The sequence below is a fragment of the Calliopsis andreniformis genome, chromosome 9, assembly GCF_051401765.1.
Source record: "Calliopsis andreniformis isolate RMS-2024a chromosome 9, iyCalAndr_principal, whole genome shotgun sequence".
NCBI classification, from domain to species: Eukaryota; Metazoa; Arthropoda; class Insecta; order Hymenoptera; family Andrenidae; genus Calliopsis; species Calliopsis andreniformis.
Window position 1 is genome coordinate 19,426,650 of NC_135070.1, and position 20,070 is coordinate 19,446,719.

Below are 20,070 nucleotides of genomic sequence, written 5' to 3' on the forward strand. Positions count from 1 at the left end.
TGAGTAGTTGAATATACGACGCGTCCCTTGCATCCTACATAATTGAAACTGAAAATGAATGGTCCCATAAAATCGTCCCTTCTAGTCCGTTTAATTTGGACGGAACACTCGTAACTGGGTGAGGACAAATGTTGCATACTCACTTGAAAAGAAGAATCTATACTAAATTGAGTATTTTTGTCTTACTTCTGTTTTCCAGTCAATCATCGAGTCTCCAGAGAAACAGCTGACGCTGAACGAGATCTACAATTGGTTCCAGTCCACGTTCTGCTACTTCCGGCGCAACGCGGCCACGTGGAAGGTATATCCTTTGAATTTAGTAACAGTAAAGCGCTTAGCAAAGGCGAAGTCCAAGAGAATGATCATGACAGTTTCCACTGAAATTTCGACAGCTTTTCTTAGATTCTTCTTTCGGCTCTGAACAAAATATTCAACTCTCGTATCTTAAGCGATTCAGCTCGCGGCGGGTAATGTCGTGGAAAAACGAGGGAGTAAAAGTCGAAATAATTCATCGGACTCGATGTCGCGATTACGGGTACCGTGAAACGTTGCCATGCATCTAGGAAGCCTGAAATAATTCCGCCTCTAAATGGATGAACTCAGAGCGTGGCTCCGCGGCAGAGTTATGCAACGGGTTTGATTGCGAGTCACAAAGACGAAACGACTGGCCGTGCAATTTGCATTTACGAGCAGATTAAGCTGAATGCGTTTAACTAGAAAGGATGAGCTTTCAAGAATCTCGGATAATCTTACTATATTAATTTAAATTAACAGGCTAAGTGACGCGGCGAGCAGCGACGAGCTGGTAACGATAATTGTGTTGCTTTTCCCGATTTCAAAGGGGGAGAAGTCGCTCGGTAACGTGTGGAACGTTTCGATTCGCTCGTCGACTGTCCATCACAACCATATCCATTCTATTCTGATCGTTAAACGTGCAAGTATCGCGCCTTTTCTTAGCATCTACCGTCTAGGAAAGCTCACAATTAACCATCTTATTTTCAACTTTATTCTCCGCTATCTTTGATTCATCCGAGCTTGACAAACATCCGCAGGAAAATCGTTGAATATTTGTCAACTAGAAGGATCGTCGAGCACGAGTGAGTCGCAACGTGACATCACGAATCCGCTTGTCAGCAAGAGTGCGCGCGCGTGCGTGTGTTCTTCTGCGTGTGTGTGTGCGAGTGAGCGTGGAAGTAATCGACGTTTGCCATGACGCTTCGCCTCGCATGGTTATGTGTATATCTGAACAATTCTGAAAGAAACGAACAGGTGACATCGACGTCGTTGCGGATCCAGGCCAGCGGAGAAACCAGCATCGTTCCCAGCGACGAAGCCATCTTCGGTTGGGGGAGGGTCGTCACCAGCGACACGACCTCTCGCGCACCTGATTTTCCCGATTTCTTTTTTTCATTTTGTCTCCTTCTTCTTCTTCTTTTGGAATTTTGTACGGCCCTGCGGCATGTATGATTGTTGTCGTTGCCCCTAGAACTTAGATGACTAGCTGTGCATTAACGATACAAGGAATGCCACATACCGTGTATCTTTTCGATTAATCGTTTTGGTTCGTTATGTCCTTTCACGGCCTTGTCATTGCGCGACCATCGCCGGGTATCCTATCGCTGCTCACACACGACGTACTAATTTACATTCTGTTCACCAATTGTCGATTGTTTTCAGCTTCCTCGTTCAGATTCAGAGACTCTCGCTGGGCTGCTACCTTGGGCCCGCTGCCCACTGAACGCTCCGCTTGTATGGTAGCGGCCCAAGCTGACAGCCCTCGACGATACATAATCCCCTCACGAAACACACGAATCTAAGTAGAAAAAGTCATAGAAAAGGGAAACGAGAGGGATTAGTCGAGACATCCGCCCAATGCACCTTTTACCCCCTTAGTCGAGGATCCTTCGAGATAAACGGTTCATCCGACTTCCGTCACGGACAGCGTTGCGTGTCGGTTTCATCATCATCACGAATCGTGCACCGTCATCGTCATTATCCGATACCGAGGATGGCATCGAACCGAGCCCCGCGGTGTGCCCCCATCGACAGCCGGCCTCGCGATTGAGTTGGCTTCCGTTCGTTTTTTGCGTTGCTTATTTAGTCTGTGTATTATTTTGTATAGAACGCAGTGCGACACAACCTGTCTCTCCACAAATGTTTCATGCGAGTCGAAAACGTGAAAGGCGCCGTATGGACGGTGGACGAAGTGGAGTTTTACAAGAGACGTCCTCAACGCGCTTGCAGCACCACCGGGTACGTTGCCCCTCCCCCCCGTGTCCCACCGACAAAACAAAAATTATTACAGCCGCGTTTTTTTAACTCTTTCTCACTATATAGATCTATTACGATATATATATATATTTATATATATATCTACCTATTTTTTCTCTGCCTCCTCCCCTCTATTTCTCTCTCTTTGTCTCTCTCGATATCATGCAATATTAATCCCCGACCAAACGGATATCACCCCTTCTAACCACCTGAAGAATTATCGGCTTCGGTCGCATCCTCTTCTGTTCCTGCTTCCCACCTCCAACAATTCCTGTCCAACGAAATCCAGTTTTTTAATATTTCTATATATTTCTTCACTCTCTATCTATGTCTTTTTTACATATTTATAGATATTTATATATATGTGTATTTATACAGTACTCACTTTTATCGCTTTTACTCTAATTACATACTCGTACCGCTAACCCCCTCCCCATCTCATATTTATACTGCCAATTTTTTACAATCTTTTTATATATGTATATATTTCAACATACGTCTCTTTACATATTTTTACATTTTTATATATATATATTTATTATATATATAGTTATATATCTTGATATTTGTATAGATTTTTATATCTAATAGTGTTTAATATTTCTATTCTTTATACGTATATATATATTTATATATAGAGCTTCTCCTATATACGTATTCACGTACTTTTTCATAGCTATTTATATATTATGTCTGTATGTATATTTGTAAGTTTTAAGCGTGCGTGTGCTAGCCTCATATGTATGTATACGCACATACACGCACGGCTATTTTATGCATATTATTTTTCGGTCCCTGTACGATGCGTATCTCGGTAAAACCTTACGTCGTGCTCTGCTCTAGCAATTTATTTCCTTTTTTATACATACGACTATATCTGTACCCCTTTTTTGTACATTATGTGTACGCATTCATACGGCCATAGATTTGTGCGCGTGTGTGTACATAGATCGTTTCTTTTCTATCATACTTTCGCCCGTAACAGTCTCTGTTTGTCGCTTGCGTCGTTTATCTGTGAACGTTTGTCTGCTAACACCGGCCTCCTCGAGTGCAATTGATAAAACAGTCACAGTTTCCACTGAATAATTTCCAAGTACTTTCTGTTCTTAAAACACGAAAGAAGATAAGACGATACTATTTCAACCGAGAACCGATCTTTTTATACTTCACCCTCTCTTCAGTTTCAGAAATATCTTGAAACTAGTCATTTCTGTTTAACGAGACTGAAAAATTCATTCATCGAACTGCTTTACTATTTCTTCCATTCCTCAGCTATAAGATTATTAAGTTCTACTTTTGAAGAGTTCAATTACAGTCGCGAAATATCCTTCGAATAACTGATCTCTTTGAGCTGCAATACACCAACGTCTTCTACTGAAATTTCCTCTTGCAGTACCTCATGCTCCAAGTCTCGAAAGTAGGTAAAGACCGCTCCAAGACAGACACCACGATTGCACTCGAGCGGTCAGCTTTGTATTGCGTTGGAATCCCGCGTGCGTGTGAAATTCTCACCTGCCCGCCCCGTGTGCGACGGTAGCCGTCAGTCTGCTGCGTGATTGTGCGCGCGTGCGTGTCAAAGATATGGTGCTGTTCGAGGAGGAGAGGCGGCTGGAATGATTGCGCGAAGAGGAGCCGGATTGTGCTCGTGTGGAAGGAGAACCGTAGAAAACAGAACCGCCGCGGTGTGTGTGCTTCTTAACAAGCATGTGGGCTTTGCAGCGACTAACCGATCGAGAATTGCCAGGGCCAAGTCTCTCTCTCTCTATCTCTGGCCCGAGTCTAGTCTCGAATAACCCCGGAAGCCGGACGCTGGACGATATAGTGCAAGAGCGAGAACCGCGGAATCGCAGTTTGGTGTCAGGTAGTGAGAGGAAGTAGCCGCCTTATTATTACTACGTACTTTTTTACTTTTACGTCTAGCTCTTGTTTTTTTCTCTCTTTTTCTCTCTATTACCCCTTCTATTTTGCGAGTCTGTGCTGTCTTTTTGTCATTGTCTCTCTGGAAACGCCGGGGTTCGACCTCGAGGGCCCGCTCGACGTCGAAATCCCCCCCCCCCCCCTTCGGGTAGGAGAGGACGGCGAGGCTAGGGAGCGTTGACAGAGCGTTGACAGAGCGTTGTCTCGCGACGATTAGCCGGGTGAACGACAGGGATTCACCTGCACGAGCGACGATCAAGCGCCACGATTGTCGCACCTCTCTCGGCGGTCGTTGTGCTCGAACCGATGAGACGTTCAGACGCTCTCTGAGAACGGCCGCGGCGAGGAGCGGCGGACCTCTGGCTGACAGAGCGTTTGTTCAACCGAAAAGCGTTTAAGCGAAACAGATAAAAAGATGTACTGTTGAACAACAGCAACAACAACAAGCAGAAACAACCTTTATCTTTTTTACTCTCTTTTTCTCTATTTCTTGGTGGTCTTGTCTGTGTATACAGAACGCGATCCGCACCAATCTATCATTGCACAAGTGTTTTGTGCGCTATGAGGACGACTTCGGGTCATTCTGGATGGTGGACGACGCCGAGTTCCTAAAGCGGCGGCATCTGTCCCGCGGCCGCCCCAGGAAATATGACCCAACCCCATCACCCACTCCACCCCACCTCTCCGCACAGTAAGCACTACCACTTTTTAGAATTCTGCTGGCTGGCTGGCGCGACGTTCTGAAACCTTACCGCGCGGTATCTTTTAGAACGCGGCGACCGGGACGTTTTCGCTTGGTCGTTGCCTACGAAACGAACCACTAAACGCCCCTCACCAAACCTGCTGCCTTTGTCGTTCAAACGCGACTTGAGAGTCTTGTCTTACCTTTTTTTTATTCTTCGCAAATATTAGAACAGTTTCTTGTGCATTTTATATGTCTGATTGAACCTGGAATTGATATAGATTAGGATTCTCTGAATTTGTTCGTTTTTACTTGGTGTCGGGCACGATACGGGTTATTCTACTTAATGTACTCTGAACGATTTGTAAGATGCATCGCGATAAAGTTTGCGGGAAAGTTAGTTGGAAAATGACTACCAAGGCAACAGGAAGTGGCTCTACGCAGTTTATCCAATCCCCAGGATACGAATTCCGCATCATGCCTGCCTCGTTCGCCTTTAGAATCCGCCTCCCTGAGAACCGAGAAGTAGTAACGTCCAACCTTCCTTGCTCTCGTGATCAGAGGTGCACTTCAGATTTTTCTATGCAACTATTCATAGTAATCCTAGGTTATGGTATTTGTCACAAAAGAAATAGAAAAAAATATTGAAAATGCAAAAATCCTAATAGGCTTAAAATAATACATATCAAATGTTAAATGGTGGAGCTATGATCTTGTAGTTTATTAGTGGTTAAATCTTCGAATAATTGCGCACCTCTGCTCGTGACGTCCAAAACAACACCCCTCATAGAACCTCCCCGTAAACGTCACTAGAACCGTAGCCCAAGGCTCTAGCACACCCGAGAGAGCTTGAATCCCGAACGATCCTGCAGGAGCCCAGCCACAGGACGATTGGTCCGTGCTGCAGGATCTCTGATGTGTTTAGTGGTTGCTCGCATGGATAATCAAGGTTCCTAATTTTCGTCCCTTAAAATCTAAAAAAAAAAAAAGAAAGAAAACATGAATTAAAAAATGAAACCACCCGTAAGACTATCCTACCACTGAAAACACTGTGCTTCTAATTGTATGGCGCTTACGTAGTGGCGTTTGCAGTGTCTTTTGGGGAAGAATGTGGACGTGTTTGCGTGATCAAACGTTTCGTTTCACCCTTGTTTTTCGGATTTTTCTGTCTGTGTTTCGCCTACCAGTTGGTTTTCTTTTCCCCCGCGTCTTCGTTCGCGGCCATAAACAGCTCGAACGAGGCGCTCGTTGCATATGATTTTGGGTTCTCCTGTTTCTTTTTCTTTTTTTCCGTTCGTTTTTTGCTATCGAGCAACAGGCTGTATAGCGTGTAGCGATAGAACGAGCAGACGAGTCGATGGTAGTTCGAAAAAGGGAAGGTGAAGCTTTCGCAGTTGTTCTAGTTTCTCAGCTTCCTCTTCAGTGATCGCGAGCGATGGCGTTGCCGCCGATGCGTTCCCCTTTCTTTTTACGAACTCCACCTGTACGTTTTTTCTTTTCCCGTTTTTGTCTTTGGTTCGCCTTTAGTACGCTTCTTCGACGTAAGAATGGTTTTCGGTGTGACTGACGATAATGCGTGTCAGAGGGCTACTCGCGCATGTGTAAATTGTGTAAATTAAGCGTGTCACGACCGCAACAAAAAGATCTCTCGGACGATACGGAATATCTTCATTCATCGACCGCGACCATCACTCTCTTCTAACCTCAGGTACCTCACGGTTTACGTACTAACTATTGCAACCTCCGGTAATTTTTCTATACTTTTTTAATCATCTTTTTAAACGTTTTTTAACATTTTTCTCTCTTTATCTCTTTTTACACTCACTATCTCTACTTCTATCTATCTTTCACTGTCCATCTCTATCTCTCTGTCTCTTTCTCTCTTTCCCTCTGTCTTTTTTCTCTATCTCGCTTTGCTCTCAGCGCTCCGAGTCACTTGATGAACGGCTCTAGGCATCATTCTCTCTTTTTTCTTTTTTCTTCGCATGCAAGTCTCTTGCAAAAGATCAGACGCATATCTACGTTCAGGAACGAGGCATCTATCGTTTCGTGTGCACGTCACACGCGTCGCGTGAATCCTTGATTGTTTGCAAGAGAGAACAAAGGTGCCTTCTTTCACTGGACCACTGTCTGCTGAAAAAGGCACGTCAACTTGGTCGACGTTGAACACTGGAATCTTGTAAATGACAAATTTTGAGGGAATACATGTGAAGGTAAGGACAGGTAAGCCTCAGAGCCGTTCATAAGCCAAGATGTCGTTTCCTGGGATCGTAAACGAAGCGGGAACGAAGCTGTTCCGCTTGCTTCGTTTCGATCGATGCGAATGATGGAAACGAGGGCGCTTTTTTTGGATTTTTCTATCAAGTTTTTTATCTAACCTCGCTCAATCTCAACCGAGCCGATCGTTGGACGAGTGAGTGGAAACTGGTAAACGACGGGTAAGAGTTTTCGAACTCTTTTTTCCACTCTTTTTCATCTCTTTTTTAATATATTATATACGTGTATACATTTTTCCATATTTATACTTCTCTCTTTAACTCTCTCTCTCTCTCTCTCTCTCTCTCTCTCTCTTTCTTCTCTCTCTCTATCTCTATCACATTCTCTCTTTCCATTTTCTCTATCTTTCTCTTTCTCATTATCTATATACCTCTACATGAGAAACTCAATCACACGTGCACACAATGTACACACAAAAGCTCTATCTTTCCCCTGCCCCCCTCCCAAGCCCCCCGACCACCACCTTTATTCTCGAAAATTTATTATTCCACCCCAACCCCCGTATACAATCGACACAAGATTTTTAAAAAACGGCTTATATACACGCGTTTCGTTTCAGGAAACACTTGATAGGCGAATTTCGACGATTACTAATAAAATCTTCTCTGTCGATCTATAGGGGTGTCCCGTCGAAGAGTCCCACGTTAACGCACAGCCCCACTATGTACGGTGACGCGCTGAACGCCAATCTTCAGGTAACTGTTTAAGATCGATATTTAGCCTTAGTCTTATTTTCATTGTATAAAGTTCATTAATTAACGTATCTTTCGTAGTCTGGATGATAGATAACCCATGAACAAGTATCGTGTGACTAACGATCTAATGCAATTTAAGTATTTCCAGGCGGCACTTGGAGACTCTAACATGGGATTTCTAAACAATACGATGTGCACGTCGACGACGACGAGCCCCGACAAGGAGCACATTTTGGCCCATAACGATTTAATGTAAGTCAAAGCTTTTTGCAAATCTGGAAATCAACCACTTAAACAGGACCATTTCCATTATTGCTTGAGCATGACATAACTTTTCTAAAAAATTATTATCGTATCAGTAGGTGAAACTGAATGGTGCAAGTGGTTAAGCATTGAAATCTCTTCTACCACTGATCTATAGAAATGGTAATTAGCAATTTTCCCTTGAAACGCACAGGTCACCGTTGGATGAACCAGCCGTGCACATAAAACAGGAAGGCCAGAGCCCAGAGGGTGGTAAACTGACGAGACTAATAAAGCGGGAGCTGGTCGACGCGCCTGCGGAGCAGGAGGGTGAAGACGATCAGGTGGACGAGAGAGAGTATCCAGAAAGTCACGGGCACGATTCAGGGCAGGACGAGGACATGGCCGAGGACCTGTCGATGGCGCCCGACATAATGACCCCGGAGGATCAGATGGAGGCGTAGTATCGTTCCTCGAATAGATTCGTCGAGCTGTCGCGTTGAGGTTCGGTCGCGAAAGAATAATAAGAGACTCCTCTTCCTCGTCGACGGAGAACGAAGATCGAGCTGGACGAAGAGGCAGAGAATGCAGAGGAAAACAAAGAAGAAGAAGACACGAAGAAGACGATGAAGGCCCCTAGGACCACCCTGCCCTCCACTCCTCCTTCGTAAGAGACCCCTACTCATCATATCCGTAGCCGCTGACCGTTAGAGGTGGCTGTAAAAGGTAAAGAAGGGAAAGAACGAGCGTGCAAGCCGCGGCACCACGCCGCAGCGTGATCGATCGCGCGAAGATAATCGAGAATTTCGCGAGCGCGATCCTTCGAGCCATATCCTTACTCAAGCAATTGCGAACAACGATGTATTTTCTGTTCCCCTTCCGTTTTCGTTTCGGAACCGCGGTTATATCTATTATACATATACATAAATATATACATATATACATATGTATCTCTCTCTCACACACAGAGACACACACACAAACACTCTTTCGTGTACATTGCATTAGCGAGTAAATGAAGAAGGGAAACGAGCTGCATCCGCGATCTTAGCATTGACGAAGACGCCGCTAGCTCCCCGATGTCGTTTCTTACTTCCGGTACGGTCCGCCACTGTGCCCGAGCGAACACGTGACAGCCTTTCTTATTACGAAGTAAGTCAAATGATACGTTTTTCAAAATTTCATGAAGAATAAACTCGAAGGAGCACGCGAAAGTCTTGCAGAGAGTTTCTAGGGTCACGAGAACACGGGCAACGTTGGGGTGAATTTTAAGTTTGAGGGATAAATCGTGAAACTGTGACAGCGGGGGTGGCTACGCGCGGGAACGACTGAAGCGTTATTATGAGGATCGAAACTCTTATATCAGACACTTAGAATTTAAGAGCGTTCGCGTATGAAATACGGACGCGATCTCGAAGTACCCTCCCACTGTCTACTTATATAATTTAGAGGAAATTAATCACAAGCAGTTCCACAAAGTCGATTTTCGCCACTTTTCCAATAACATTTAATCACTCGGTATAAACGAAGTAAATATAAGAAATCGAGCAATAGAATTTGAGCCAGGACCGCGCCCCGTAAGAAACGAGATCGAGGACGCTCGAGGAGCGACGCAGAAGGAAGAAAAATGTCGGATGCCGCGGACACACTTATAAATAAATTAAATTACTATGTATGCATATACATATACATATATTAATGCGTATACGTATCGAAATTATAAGGAATTAGATGTCGATGGCCCTGTTCTCCGTTCTCCCTCCGAATCCCAGGCCCCCGGAAAGACCCACCCCCTCCCCCTTTTCTGGCCCCGTGTAATCGAGCTCGGTTTCGAAATTTCGAAATTTTCGACAGAACCGTTGCGTCCAAGCGTGGGGGCCGTTACTCGTCGATCTTCGAGCCCCTGTGAGCACACACGTTTAGTCGAGGAAGCGGGCTCATGTCGGTACACATCTCCCTGGGACCCTTCCACTTCCGGTGGGGTCGCTGAAACGCGAATCAGTACACTTTCGATCGTCGCAGACGCCGTGAGAAGCGTGAGTCTTGACTTCAGACCGCTACAGCAACAGAAGAGACACTTCTGCGCGTGTGATATATTCCGTTCGACTGATAACACGAAGGGGTACGTTTGTTTGTAATATTTTTGTAAATTAATTAGTTTTCGACGGCGGTAGTGCGTGTAGATAGTTTGTCCAGGGGGCTCCTTAATTGCGGGGGTGTATTAGTCGTGGAGGGACTCTTTAGTCGCTGTGGCGGTGCTTTCGAATGTCTGTGGCGAATGTCAGAAAACGGTTTTCTTTCAGCATTTCATGGGTGATTGTTAATTTTATATTGTGATTGCTGAATCGAGTCAATGGAAAGTTTTTGTTTCGGTGTTTGTTATTCCATGCTGTCCTTAGAAAAGACTCAGCATTTCGGTAATCTTATGGCTCGCTTCGGAAGGTGTCTGACCAGCACGGAGTCATACTACTGACGCGACTAGTCCTACTGATCAAAGCAGGCTGTTCTTCCCGTGAATTGTGTGTTCCAAATTGATGGTCATAAATACTTTACAGTACTTCGTACACTATTAACTGGCAAATTTTCCATTTTTCGATCATTCTATAATTTTCATTCCTATATTAGTCACTCTATCCATTCCGTGTTTAGTGAGTCACATAAGCGTTTCGTTCCATCCCATTTAGAAAATCTTTAGAACCAATGAACTTTCAAGTGTTCTTGCATGATTCCCCTTTAGCGAACTCAACGCGTTCGTTCTTTAGTATTACCTAGAGAAAGTAATCGAGTGGAACGTGTATGTCTGTGAATCTTCACGCGCATCGACGAGCATTGGAGATTAAAACAAGCAAGTTTTGTAGAAGCAAAAGAAGACAAAAATTTTGGAAGACTTGTGCCGGTCTGGGCTCGCTTTCGCGTAACGCCACTTATTGCTAATCTAAGTCTCTATGTATTGTGTATAATGGATTAAGGACTTGACATAAAATAGAAGAAGACTCTCCTGTAAATAGTTGAAACTCGTCGAGGCATTAGGGATTTGTGAACATCGCGTCATTCTCGCGGATGAATGAGTCTATCGATAGCGTGGTATATAACAAGAAAAAAAAGTCTATATACGTACGTATACACGCATACATCACCCACCCACAGACAAACACACGTACACGATACGTTCGCGCGTATATCCCGGCTGCATTTAATTTTTACTTTCGAAGTCTCGAATCGTCCACGAGAGGGCGGAGACGCGACGACCGTCGATTCTCCACCGAGCAGCTCGACAGGACACATTTCGCGTTTTTAGTCGAACGACGATTGGTCGCGTCGCGAACGAAGATGAATAGCACCACGGTGGGATCTATCGTCACTCGATCCACCGTGCGATACGCGAGAGAACCGTGCACGTACGACGTTTTTCGTTTCCACGAACTTTTGTATAGTAGCCGCTGTTACCTTGCGAATAATTCTATATTGTACATGTTTAAACGTTCCCTGTTATGTTTGTTGTATATTTCGAATAGGTATCTATAAAGAAACAAAGAATGGTTAAATTTTCGTACGAGCGTAGGAAGGACACGGGATTTTAGAATATACCGGTTCACCGATTTGTCCCTTCAGGTTCGTCGGCCAGATAATACTTCGCGGTACTCTCTTTTTTTCTCTCCCTTGCGTCGGTGACGAATTTTTGTGGACGTTCGTTGCGTTGGACGAACATCCAGCGGGATCATATCAGAATAGAAGTGTCCAATGAACGATGCTATAATCAGGATGGCGTCTAAGGGCTATTTCAGGTCACTTCCCCCATCTTGAATTATATTTAATCCTAATTTCATTAGTAGCTTATCAGTCTGTCTAAAAAGCAGAGGACCTACATTAAGGGAAAGAAAAGTAAAATGGTGGGGGGGATCCCAGGCAGCCATTTGACTCCGTTTTGACTGTAGCTAATTTCCTCTTCTGAACTGCAGTTTTCAGTGCGATTACTGGAAATCATTTTGAAGCAGCCAGCGATGCAACTTCTTTTTGTAGAGAGCAATTTCGTTAACCAACATCTATGTTCAAGTTTTATAAGTATTTTTTTCTAGCGTTGCTGCGAAGCACAGTCATAGTAGAATTTTCAAATCGCTTCGAGTGCTGTCAATCGCGATCGAGAATCTATTTTTAAAAATGAAGGCAACGGTGTTCGAGGAAGATCTTTGCTTCTCGAACGCTGATTCGAAATTGTTCTCTCGTTGCATGGATCGAATTCGTCAGCGAATCACTCAGTATTATCCTGTGCCGTGTGAAATAAATGGAAGTTTATAAACTTTCGCAAATCCGAGCTCCTTAGATCATTGGTCACGTAAAATATAAAAAAGAAAAGAAAGAAATTCCTAGGACTTCGTTGCGTATGAATTATTTTATCAAGTATTGTATGATAAGTTGCCTTGTAAAAATGTACCGATTTTACCGAGAAATTAAATGTGTTACTAAAAGAAAACCAAACCAAGCCCACCTCTTGGAACTGTTTTCATCGACCTTTTTTTGTCGGAGAAAAAAGGTAGCGAGAGAGAGGATTTATAAAAAGAAAAGAGCAGTTTATCGATCTAAGCGGTAAATTGTAAGTACCGAAAGTTATAATTTTCACTGTACTTTCTTTGTATAAGACTGACTGATCGTTTGTAATAATGCTTAAAATACGATCCTGATTAGGTAACGTCGAGGATTTATAATACACAGTAAGTTAAAATGTTTACGATACATATGTGTTTAGATCACGGATGGACTTATATCATACTGTAAATAGAGGAGCATAAGGAGATCGCATTTTCTAGCTCGAATTAAGCTCTAGAATTAAGTCTCTATCTAATAGAATCGTCTTGAAAAAGAATCTATATATATATATATAAAATAAAACAGCAATTCGTGAACATTGAGGATTCAAAGCTGTCTAAACTGTTTGTTTCCGAATTCCTCGTTTGTCATATTTAATAAAAGAACTGCGAACAATCCGTGAAATTGTTAGATTCTTTCGTCAATTATACTAATTTATCTTTGGACAGTTTTATCATATTCATATAATTTATTTCTATTCTCTCGATAATATTAAAAATTCTTATTAAAGTGCGGTTTTTAATAATGTTTCTGGGTAAATGTTCTAGTACATCTTCGTTGAATTACCAACTGTTGGAAAACGTGACTATCAGTCGACAAAAGCAGAACCTTTTTAGATCGATTGATGAAGTACCATAATCTGATACACGCGAAGCTTTCTTTTTCACAGATAGATACTATCAATAACTTGAAATGATAAAATTTTAGGTAAAGGTTAAAAATTTATTACTACTAAAATACTCTTTTATTTTCATCCATTACATAGTCTTCCAGGATGTCCCATTTAACATGGTCACTCAAAATATGTAGGAAAATAACTAACAATAAAAAAGAATGTACAATTTTTAGATACTCGTCTTCAAATTAATTTTTTTACGAAACCTAACAAGAATATATACTCTCCAACTACACGACTCTTAAAAGGCAAAGTATTTTTAAATGGGACATTTTTTATATACATTTATCCTCGACAAGACAGCACTCAACTCTTTCCATTGAAAAAATATTTGATTGAAACTCTACGAAATTTCTAAATGAAACACTCATTATTTTCACCCCCTTTGACTCTCTCTTCGCCTGGACTTAAACAGAGTTTTCACCCCTCCTTTGCGTTTCTATTTGCCGCAACTGACTGGACACCAATTCCCATTTCGATGACCACGGAGGCCTTTCAGTTTCTTGCGTGTTAATTTCCTCTATCAGGTTCATCAACCTGATGAAAAATTCGTTAAGCTTCGCCGCGGTCCCTCGTCGTAACTTCGGGAAAGTTTTATCTGCGACAGAACGACAGGGACGTGAGTGATACAATCGATGCTTGAGCAAACATGGGACGTTGTTCTCTCAGTTTCGAATAAATAATTCACGGAAAAAGGATGGACAAAAGGGAGAAGCACGATTCCAGTTTCATGTTTTCTCCAGCCACGTGCGCGAATCACAATTATCGATAACATAAATAGGACGAATGGCATTGTTGGCAAATCAATATTTCTGGCGATCAGCTGCGCCATGTACTGGTAACAAACGTCCGTCAACTATGCAGACGACGCTTTATCTTCATCAAATATGCAACGTAGACAGAAAGCTTATTCCTAACATGCTGTTAGAACAGTTAGCTACCTATCGTGACTCCTCATTCTTAAGCAACAAAGAAACAACATGCGAAGTTTGGATTAAAATATGACGTGATTCATAAATAAGTACAGAGTAGGTAATACGAAGTGATAAACTCTGTTGCTTCGCCTGGTGCAGGTTACCACATTTTAACTTTTTCATTCTTTGCTTTCATCGCATTAGAGCAAGTTATACCCACTGACTATACTCGGAATAAAAATACTGTCTATCAAGAAGTGGAGTAAGTCTTAATTTAGTTCAATGGATAACTGTCGATTGAAATATTCCCCAGTAAATACCTACTGGAAGGGTAGAAGGAACTCCTGAGCCAAATACTCTGCTGCGTGAGGGTAGCCATGAATCGTTTCGTTATCAGACTCTGACTTTCGCTCGTCATCGGCCTCAGTCGACCAACGAACCGAAGAAGGTACTCAAGTAAGTATCTGTTGCAAGTGGGCAGCTTCTCAAGACATCGTTGAGGCTTGGAACTCCATGCGACAATGTAGCTGAGGCTGTCCACGTCGAGCAGAGGATGCTTCAGCGTCTCTAACCACTCGAACAGTAATCCTGACAGAACATCTAGATCGGTTTCCATCTGTAAACGCTGCCAGGCGGTAGATCGATGATTCAGGTCCACCTGAGAAGACAGATTCTATTACTGCTCGAATACAAATTGATCTGCTGCACTATCCTCAAAAGGCAAATTATTTCAATGCACCTGATAGTCTTGCAGACGCTTCTTCGTCTTGTCATGCAAGATTGCATTGTCTCTGATTAGAGCTCTGACCGCTTCTTCAGTGCTGACAGTCTCGAAGGCAGCGTTCTGAGCTGCTACCTTCAGATCCATGTGTGACTGAATCTCCTTGTAGACATCATTGTCCAGCAGGTCTTGGCCGTGGATGCCGTCGCCAAGGACGTCATCCACGCAGCTATCATCTAGACCTGTAAAAAATATTCTCTCTGCTTATTAAGATTAACTCAAGATTTGAGTGGCATAATTATTTTCTTGTAGATCACCTGGAAAGGCAGAGTCACAGGATGGAGTGTCTGGCGAGGTACAGAATACGTCACTTAATCGTCCAATGTCGTCAGAGGTATCTCTGGATGATGCTTGGCTACCGCTCGTGCATGCTTTCGCGGAGCCTAATACAAAAATTTTCGAAAATTTTCCTACCGTTAACATAGAATATAGTATTTTATGATTTTTTCTTACTAGAACAGTCGAAAGTGGAGTCAGCAAGGGATTCAGCCCACGAATAGGAGTGCCTTATATTCCCCTTGCTGTCGCGCAGTTTATCCAGGACATGGGATATGAATTTATGAGTGAACGAGCTGTTGGACACTGTGTACTTAATCTCACAGGGCGAATTGTCATCTTGACAGTCGCACAATTGAAGAATTCTCTCGCAGATCGTGAAGACGATCTACAGAAACCATTGACCATTAAAGAATCTATAAATTATATTAGTTCTCTAAGACATCTAACTGTGGAAGTATGAAATACCTTAGGAATGTGTTTAAAAGTACGCTGCTCGTATCCATGCAGAACATTGTGCTGTTTCTTCAGGTGTGACTGCAAGCTGCAAGGCTTACGGTCACCTATTGCGCTACTTAAAGGAAAAACTACCATCTGCGGAAGAACAAAATGCTCGAACTCCTGGATGCAGAGTATCTGGCCGCGAGTCTGTATCGCCGTCGGCCGTTTCATGCGGACGAACCTTATAGCATCGTTCGCCCTCACACGAAGACTGTAAATTAGGTAGCACGCTATCAGGACACCCGTTCTACCTAGGCCTAGAAGATAACGTTTGTTATCAACTTTTCTTGAGACAAGTTGCTGTAATATATAGTCTTGCACTTGTTGCAAAAGAATTAGTGCAACTTTGAGAGCTGCGAGTGCTCCTTTGCAGAATTTGTGGACCTTGCTACTTGCACACAGTTTCAGCATTGAGGTTTTACTATACTTAAAAGGCCCTTATTAAATAATCCTCTTTAGTTTATCTTAATTTTTGAATCCAAAAAGTATACATATTTAATAAAAAGGTTTGCTACGAAATGGAAATTCCCTGCACATTGAAGTTTGATAAATCTGTCCATGTATGACAATGAAACAAAGTAATCCATCAAAAGTAATCGTTACGAATTATTATTACACAAGTCCTGAAACATTTATTTCCATCCTATACATGGACTATCGATCACACAGTGAACTCCGCCGACGAATTAAGGGTTCGTGATGTAGCCGCGAATTAGGAAGCCGGAACTCGTAGGTAATCGTGACTGACCAACTTCCTGAGTTGAGAATTATGACGTATCCGGCGAGTGATCGCTCGATACTGTCGCCATGTGTATTTCATTTCGCTAGATTTGAAATCCATCAACACCTACTCATATCCTGCAAGTCACGAACTGAAGCACGCGTGAAGCACGAATGGAATTCGAAAATTTCGATCGAATGGATAATTAAACACTGAAGTATTCTCTGTACGAGTATCGTGAGCTTCACCCAACGTCATTGTTTCCTTGGGTTAAATTGGGATATAAATCTTCTGAGTTGTAAGTCGTTTTGAAACAGCCAGAGAACGCTCAAACTTTTCACGTCAAGAGCGGAATACCTTCGTGCGCGTAATAACAGGATTTGTGGTTGCATATTCTCGTATGCGAACCCCTTCTGAAAGCGAAGAAAATGCAACTTTTATGATCGTTAAGTATGCATAGCTTAAAAGCCCTTGATATTGAATAGCCAATCGATCGATCCTATTGAGACTCTTTCCCGACGGGGTTTCCAAACCTCTGGCGCAGTGATATGATCATAGCATTTTCCAGACAAATAATTGGCCTCTGCAGCGATTGTGGCTTCCTAGATTAAACGTTCTTGCACCTAATCAGGACTCGCGAATACAACGTGCATAGTTACGCCTTGATTCCCTTATCCTCCCTTATCTATTTTTCGTGCACGTAAATTTTCTTGACGAATCGAGCCTGGTACCGTTTATGGGTGGCGAACACGCTTCCAGCCTGTTAGAAAATTAGTCATAGAAGCGTGCTGAAGTGGCTACATTTATCAAAAGTTGAAATTGTTCCCTGCGTAATCGTTAACTGGTAATTGGGTTATAGCATACACAAAATAATTTCTTTCGTTTCAGTCTTCTAACCAGTTAAGAGAATTGTTTTGCGTTTAAAAAAAAGTTATTGTCTCTAAGTTTATATTTTTAGAAATGATTGAAGAAGAAATTATTCATTTCATCTGCTACGGGTATAGCTTAACATAATTGTTTTATTGGGTAAATGTGTACGGACTTTTGCGTGACAAGTTAAATCATCTGTCTCGGTTATTAGTAGATTAGATCAGATAATATGACTCTAATAATCATTTTATCATATGCGTGGCTTTTGCGTGGAAAATTCTCTTCGAAAAGTGATCTATTTATGCTAGTCAATGTCAATCAAGGTCAATAGACTTTTTTACTTCCTCCTGTTTGCAAGTCACTAGAAACTCTAGTCCTCTAAAAGTCCCCTCCTCGATTTCTCAAAATTTGCATAATGCACCGTGCAATTTTTGTAGCGACCGAAAGTTCAAGGAGGATGCATAACGAATGCAAAAATTCAGATGCACCGCGTTGACGCAGCGGCACGCAATGCACCAAAACGATATCGTGGCCCAGCTTGTTTCACACGTGCCTTAGATCGATACATGTAAAGGTTACAAATTGCTGATAAGCAGCTACGCGAAGGTACGAACCGTGAAACCCCTCTTGAATTAAAATATCTTGATAAGGGGTGGAAACGAGTGCATCCACAGTGGGTTTGATACGATCTCCACTACCAACTTTTTCTATCTCGTTTTTTACCAAGTAAGAGTAAGTGCAAGCATAGAGTCGAAAGCAAGAGGTGCGATAGTGAGAGTCAAGTCATTGCATCTATCGAAAGAGATCGATTTACCAGCGTGACAGTGGATCGCTACTCTTCCTTCCTGCACGGCGAAGGCCACGACCTTGACCATGTCCAACAACTTGCTCATCGTCGCATCCCCGTAGTCCTTCAAAGCGAAATTGTAATAGTAAACTGCAACAGATTCATGGAAACGTGTCCTTCAGACCTTGGTCCCACCTTGTCGGCCCCAGGAGAGACACCGAACTCCCACGGTTGCCATTCAAACTTTTGTTTTCTCCGCATGGATACATAGGTTTTGCTGCATTGCATGCTTCAACCGGGAAATTCTTCGATCTAACTCGGTGTCGGCTCCTGGCGCGATTCATGTGCCCTGCAAGGACAACCTACCCTTATATACCCCTGCAACTTGATGTCTTTTCCTTCAAATAGCTACTATTTTTGTACTCCCATAATATGAAACTTCTATTATTATTAAAAGGTTTTCTATTTCTACAGAGAGGTTTCTTTCGTGACTATTATGAAGGTGTATTTGTAGTTTTTGATAAATATTTATGAAGGTGTTGAAATAATTATTCCTTATTTAAGGGTAAATTATTGAAGAATAGAATTTTCCAAAAAAGGCAGGAATTGTCTATTTTTTCTGCCGATCTAGGGAAGTCAGTGTGTCTTAATACCTACTGCCATTTCTCATGAAGATATTCGGGTCGTAGGTGAATCCACTTGCTTCGAGGGGGCCGCCACAGCTCGCATGCTCGCCTGGCGTTTGCAGGTTTATTATTGTTTTGATGCTCCACCCTTGAAATTGTGCAATTATGTCTTTTTTTATTATCTGTGTGGTGCTGGGCCGTGCCATTGCGAGAACGTCATCAGTCACCCTAAGGAATTGTCAACCCTCTCATAAAGTGGAGAATAAATTCAGCATCAACATCTTGTATGCAGAGATAAATGCTCAAAAATGATTGTAAGCTCTATATAAAAGCATTGTATCTTCGAGATAATTTGGCTAGAAATCGATTCAGGAAATTCATCGTGAGCTATTTTAATCCATAGATATCAGGATGTATCAACCCTTAACCTTTGCCCAAGTTCGTGGGATTCATAATTCAAGATCGAATAGAAATTACAAGTCACGGTATTAGAGGAATAATTCTAATCGATTCAGAAAATAAATTTATTTTAATGCAATTTGCATATATGGAAAGAAACATGATATTCACAAACTAATTTTGTTTATACATGGAGGAGAAGCTATCATCTCGTAATTACGATCGATTTAATTTCATAAAGTGCAGACATGAAATATATATGTCGATGTTTCCGTCATTTTGAGCACTTCTATGCACATTTACAAATAGTAATTTATCATTTTCAGGGCAGTTTAAATGCCTCGAGCTTTACCAGTGCGAAAAGATGTTCTGTATCGCCATGTGCACCGGTGGCCAGGACTTTGGATTTTCATATTTGCACCTGGATCCGCCGCAAAAGATCGCGCACTGTATAGCTTGTGGAGTGAATCTCCGCAAATTCTCGGAGAACTTAGTGTAACCGGCCTGGACCTCGCAGAGATCCACCTGTCCAGCCAGCAGACCCGCCGGTACCAGTGAACTTACATCCATTCTGAAAGAGTAATTTTAAGATCACTCGTCTGTGGTAATCGTTTGAAGCACGTTCAAAAATAAAAAAGAAATTCCGAAATGAAATTAAGTAATTTTTTAATTCATTCGAATATTTTTTTGTAATGTGGACACTTACATAGACCAGAAGTTTCAAACACCTTCCACCCATCTCATTGCCGTCAAAACTTAAACCACCCTCGACCCCCTACCCTCCTTGTACTTGTTAGACGCGTTTGAAAGTTCAAGTAGAATCTTTTTCCAACGATTCTCTTTACTCAAG

At 42.4% G+C, this 20,070-nt stretch overlaps 2 protein-coding genes across 15 annotated transcripts in view; one reads left to right on the forward strand and one right to left on the reverse strand.

Moving 5' to 3' along the window:
• The window catches only part of Foxp (forkhead box transcription factor P), a 196,597-nt gene extending 187,908 nt beyond the window's left edge, over positions 1-8,689 (forward strand). For 8 of the 14 annotated variants that reach the window (XM_076385828.1, XM_076385814.1, XM_076385818.1 and 5 more), the window contains 5 exons: positions 200-301; positions 4,704-4,879; positions 7,767-7,842; positions 7,982-8,094; positions 8,300-8,689. In XM_076385828.1, the coding sequence (XP_076241943.1) occupies positions 200-301; positions 4,704-4,879; positions 7,767-7,842; positions 7,982-8,094; positions 8,300-8,549 (717 nt within the window). In that variant the 3' untranslated portion in view covers positions 8,550-8,689. Of the gene's footprint in view, positions 1-199; positions 302-2,122; positions 2,254-4,703; positions 4,880-7,766; positions 7,843-7,981; positions 8,095-8,299 lie in introns of all 14 variants that reach the window. The other 6 variants (XM_076385820.1, XM_076385824.1, XM_076385823.1 and 3 more) reach the window with 3 other exon arrangements.
• A 4,704-nt stretch (positions 8,690-13,393) lies between these two features.
• Positions 13,394-19,992, reverse strand: LOC143183960 (uncharacterized). Its single transcript, XM_076385830.1, has 10 exons — positions 19,927-19,992; positions 19,573-19,791; positions 18,853-19,049; positions 18,223-18,345; positions 15,785-16,074; positions 15,494-15,704; positions 15,298-15,423; positions 14,999-15,222; positions 14,584-14,917; positions 13,394-13,943 (listed from the first exon to the last, which is right to left on the reverse strand). Exons 2-10 carry the CDS (start codon positions 19,788-19,790, stop codon positions 13,753-13,755), a joined length of 1,914 nt encoding a protein of 637 aa, XP_076241945.1. The 5' UTR covers position 19,791; positions 19,927-19,992; the 3' UTR covers positions 13,394-13,752.
• Between the last annotated feature and the right edge of the window lie 78 nt (positions 19,993-20,070).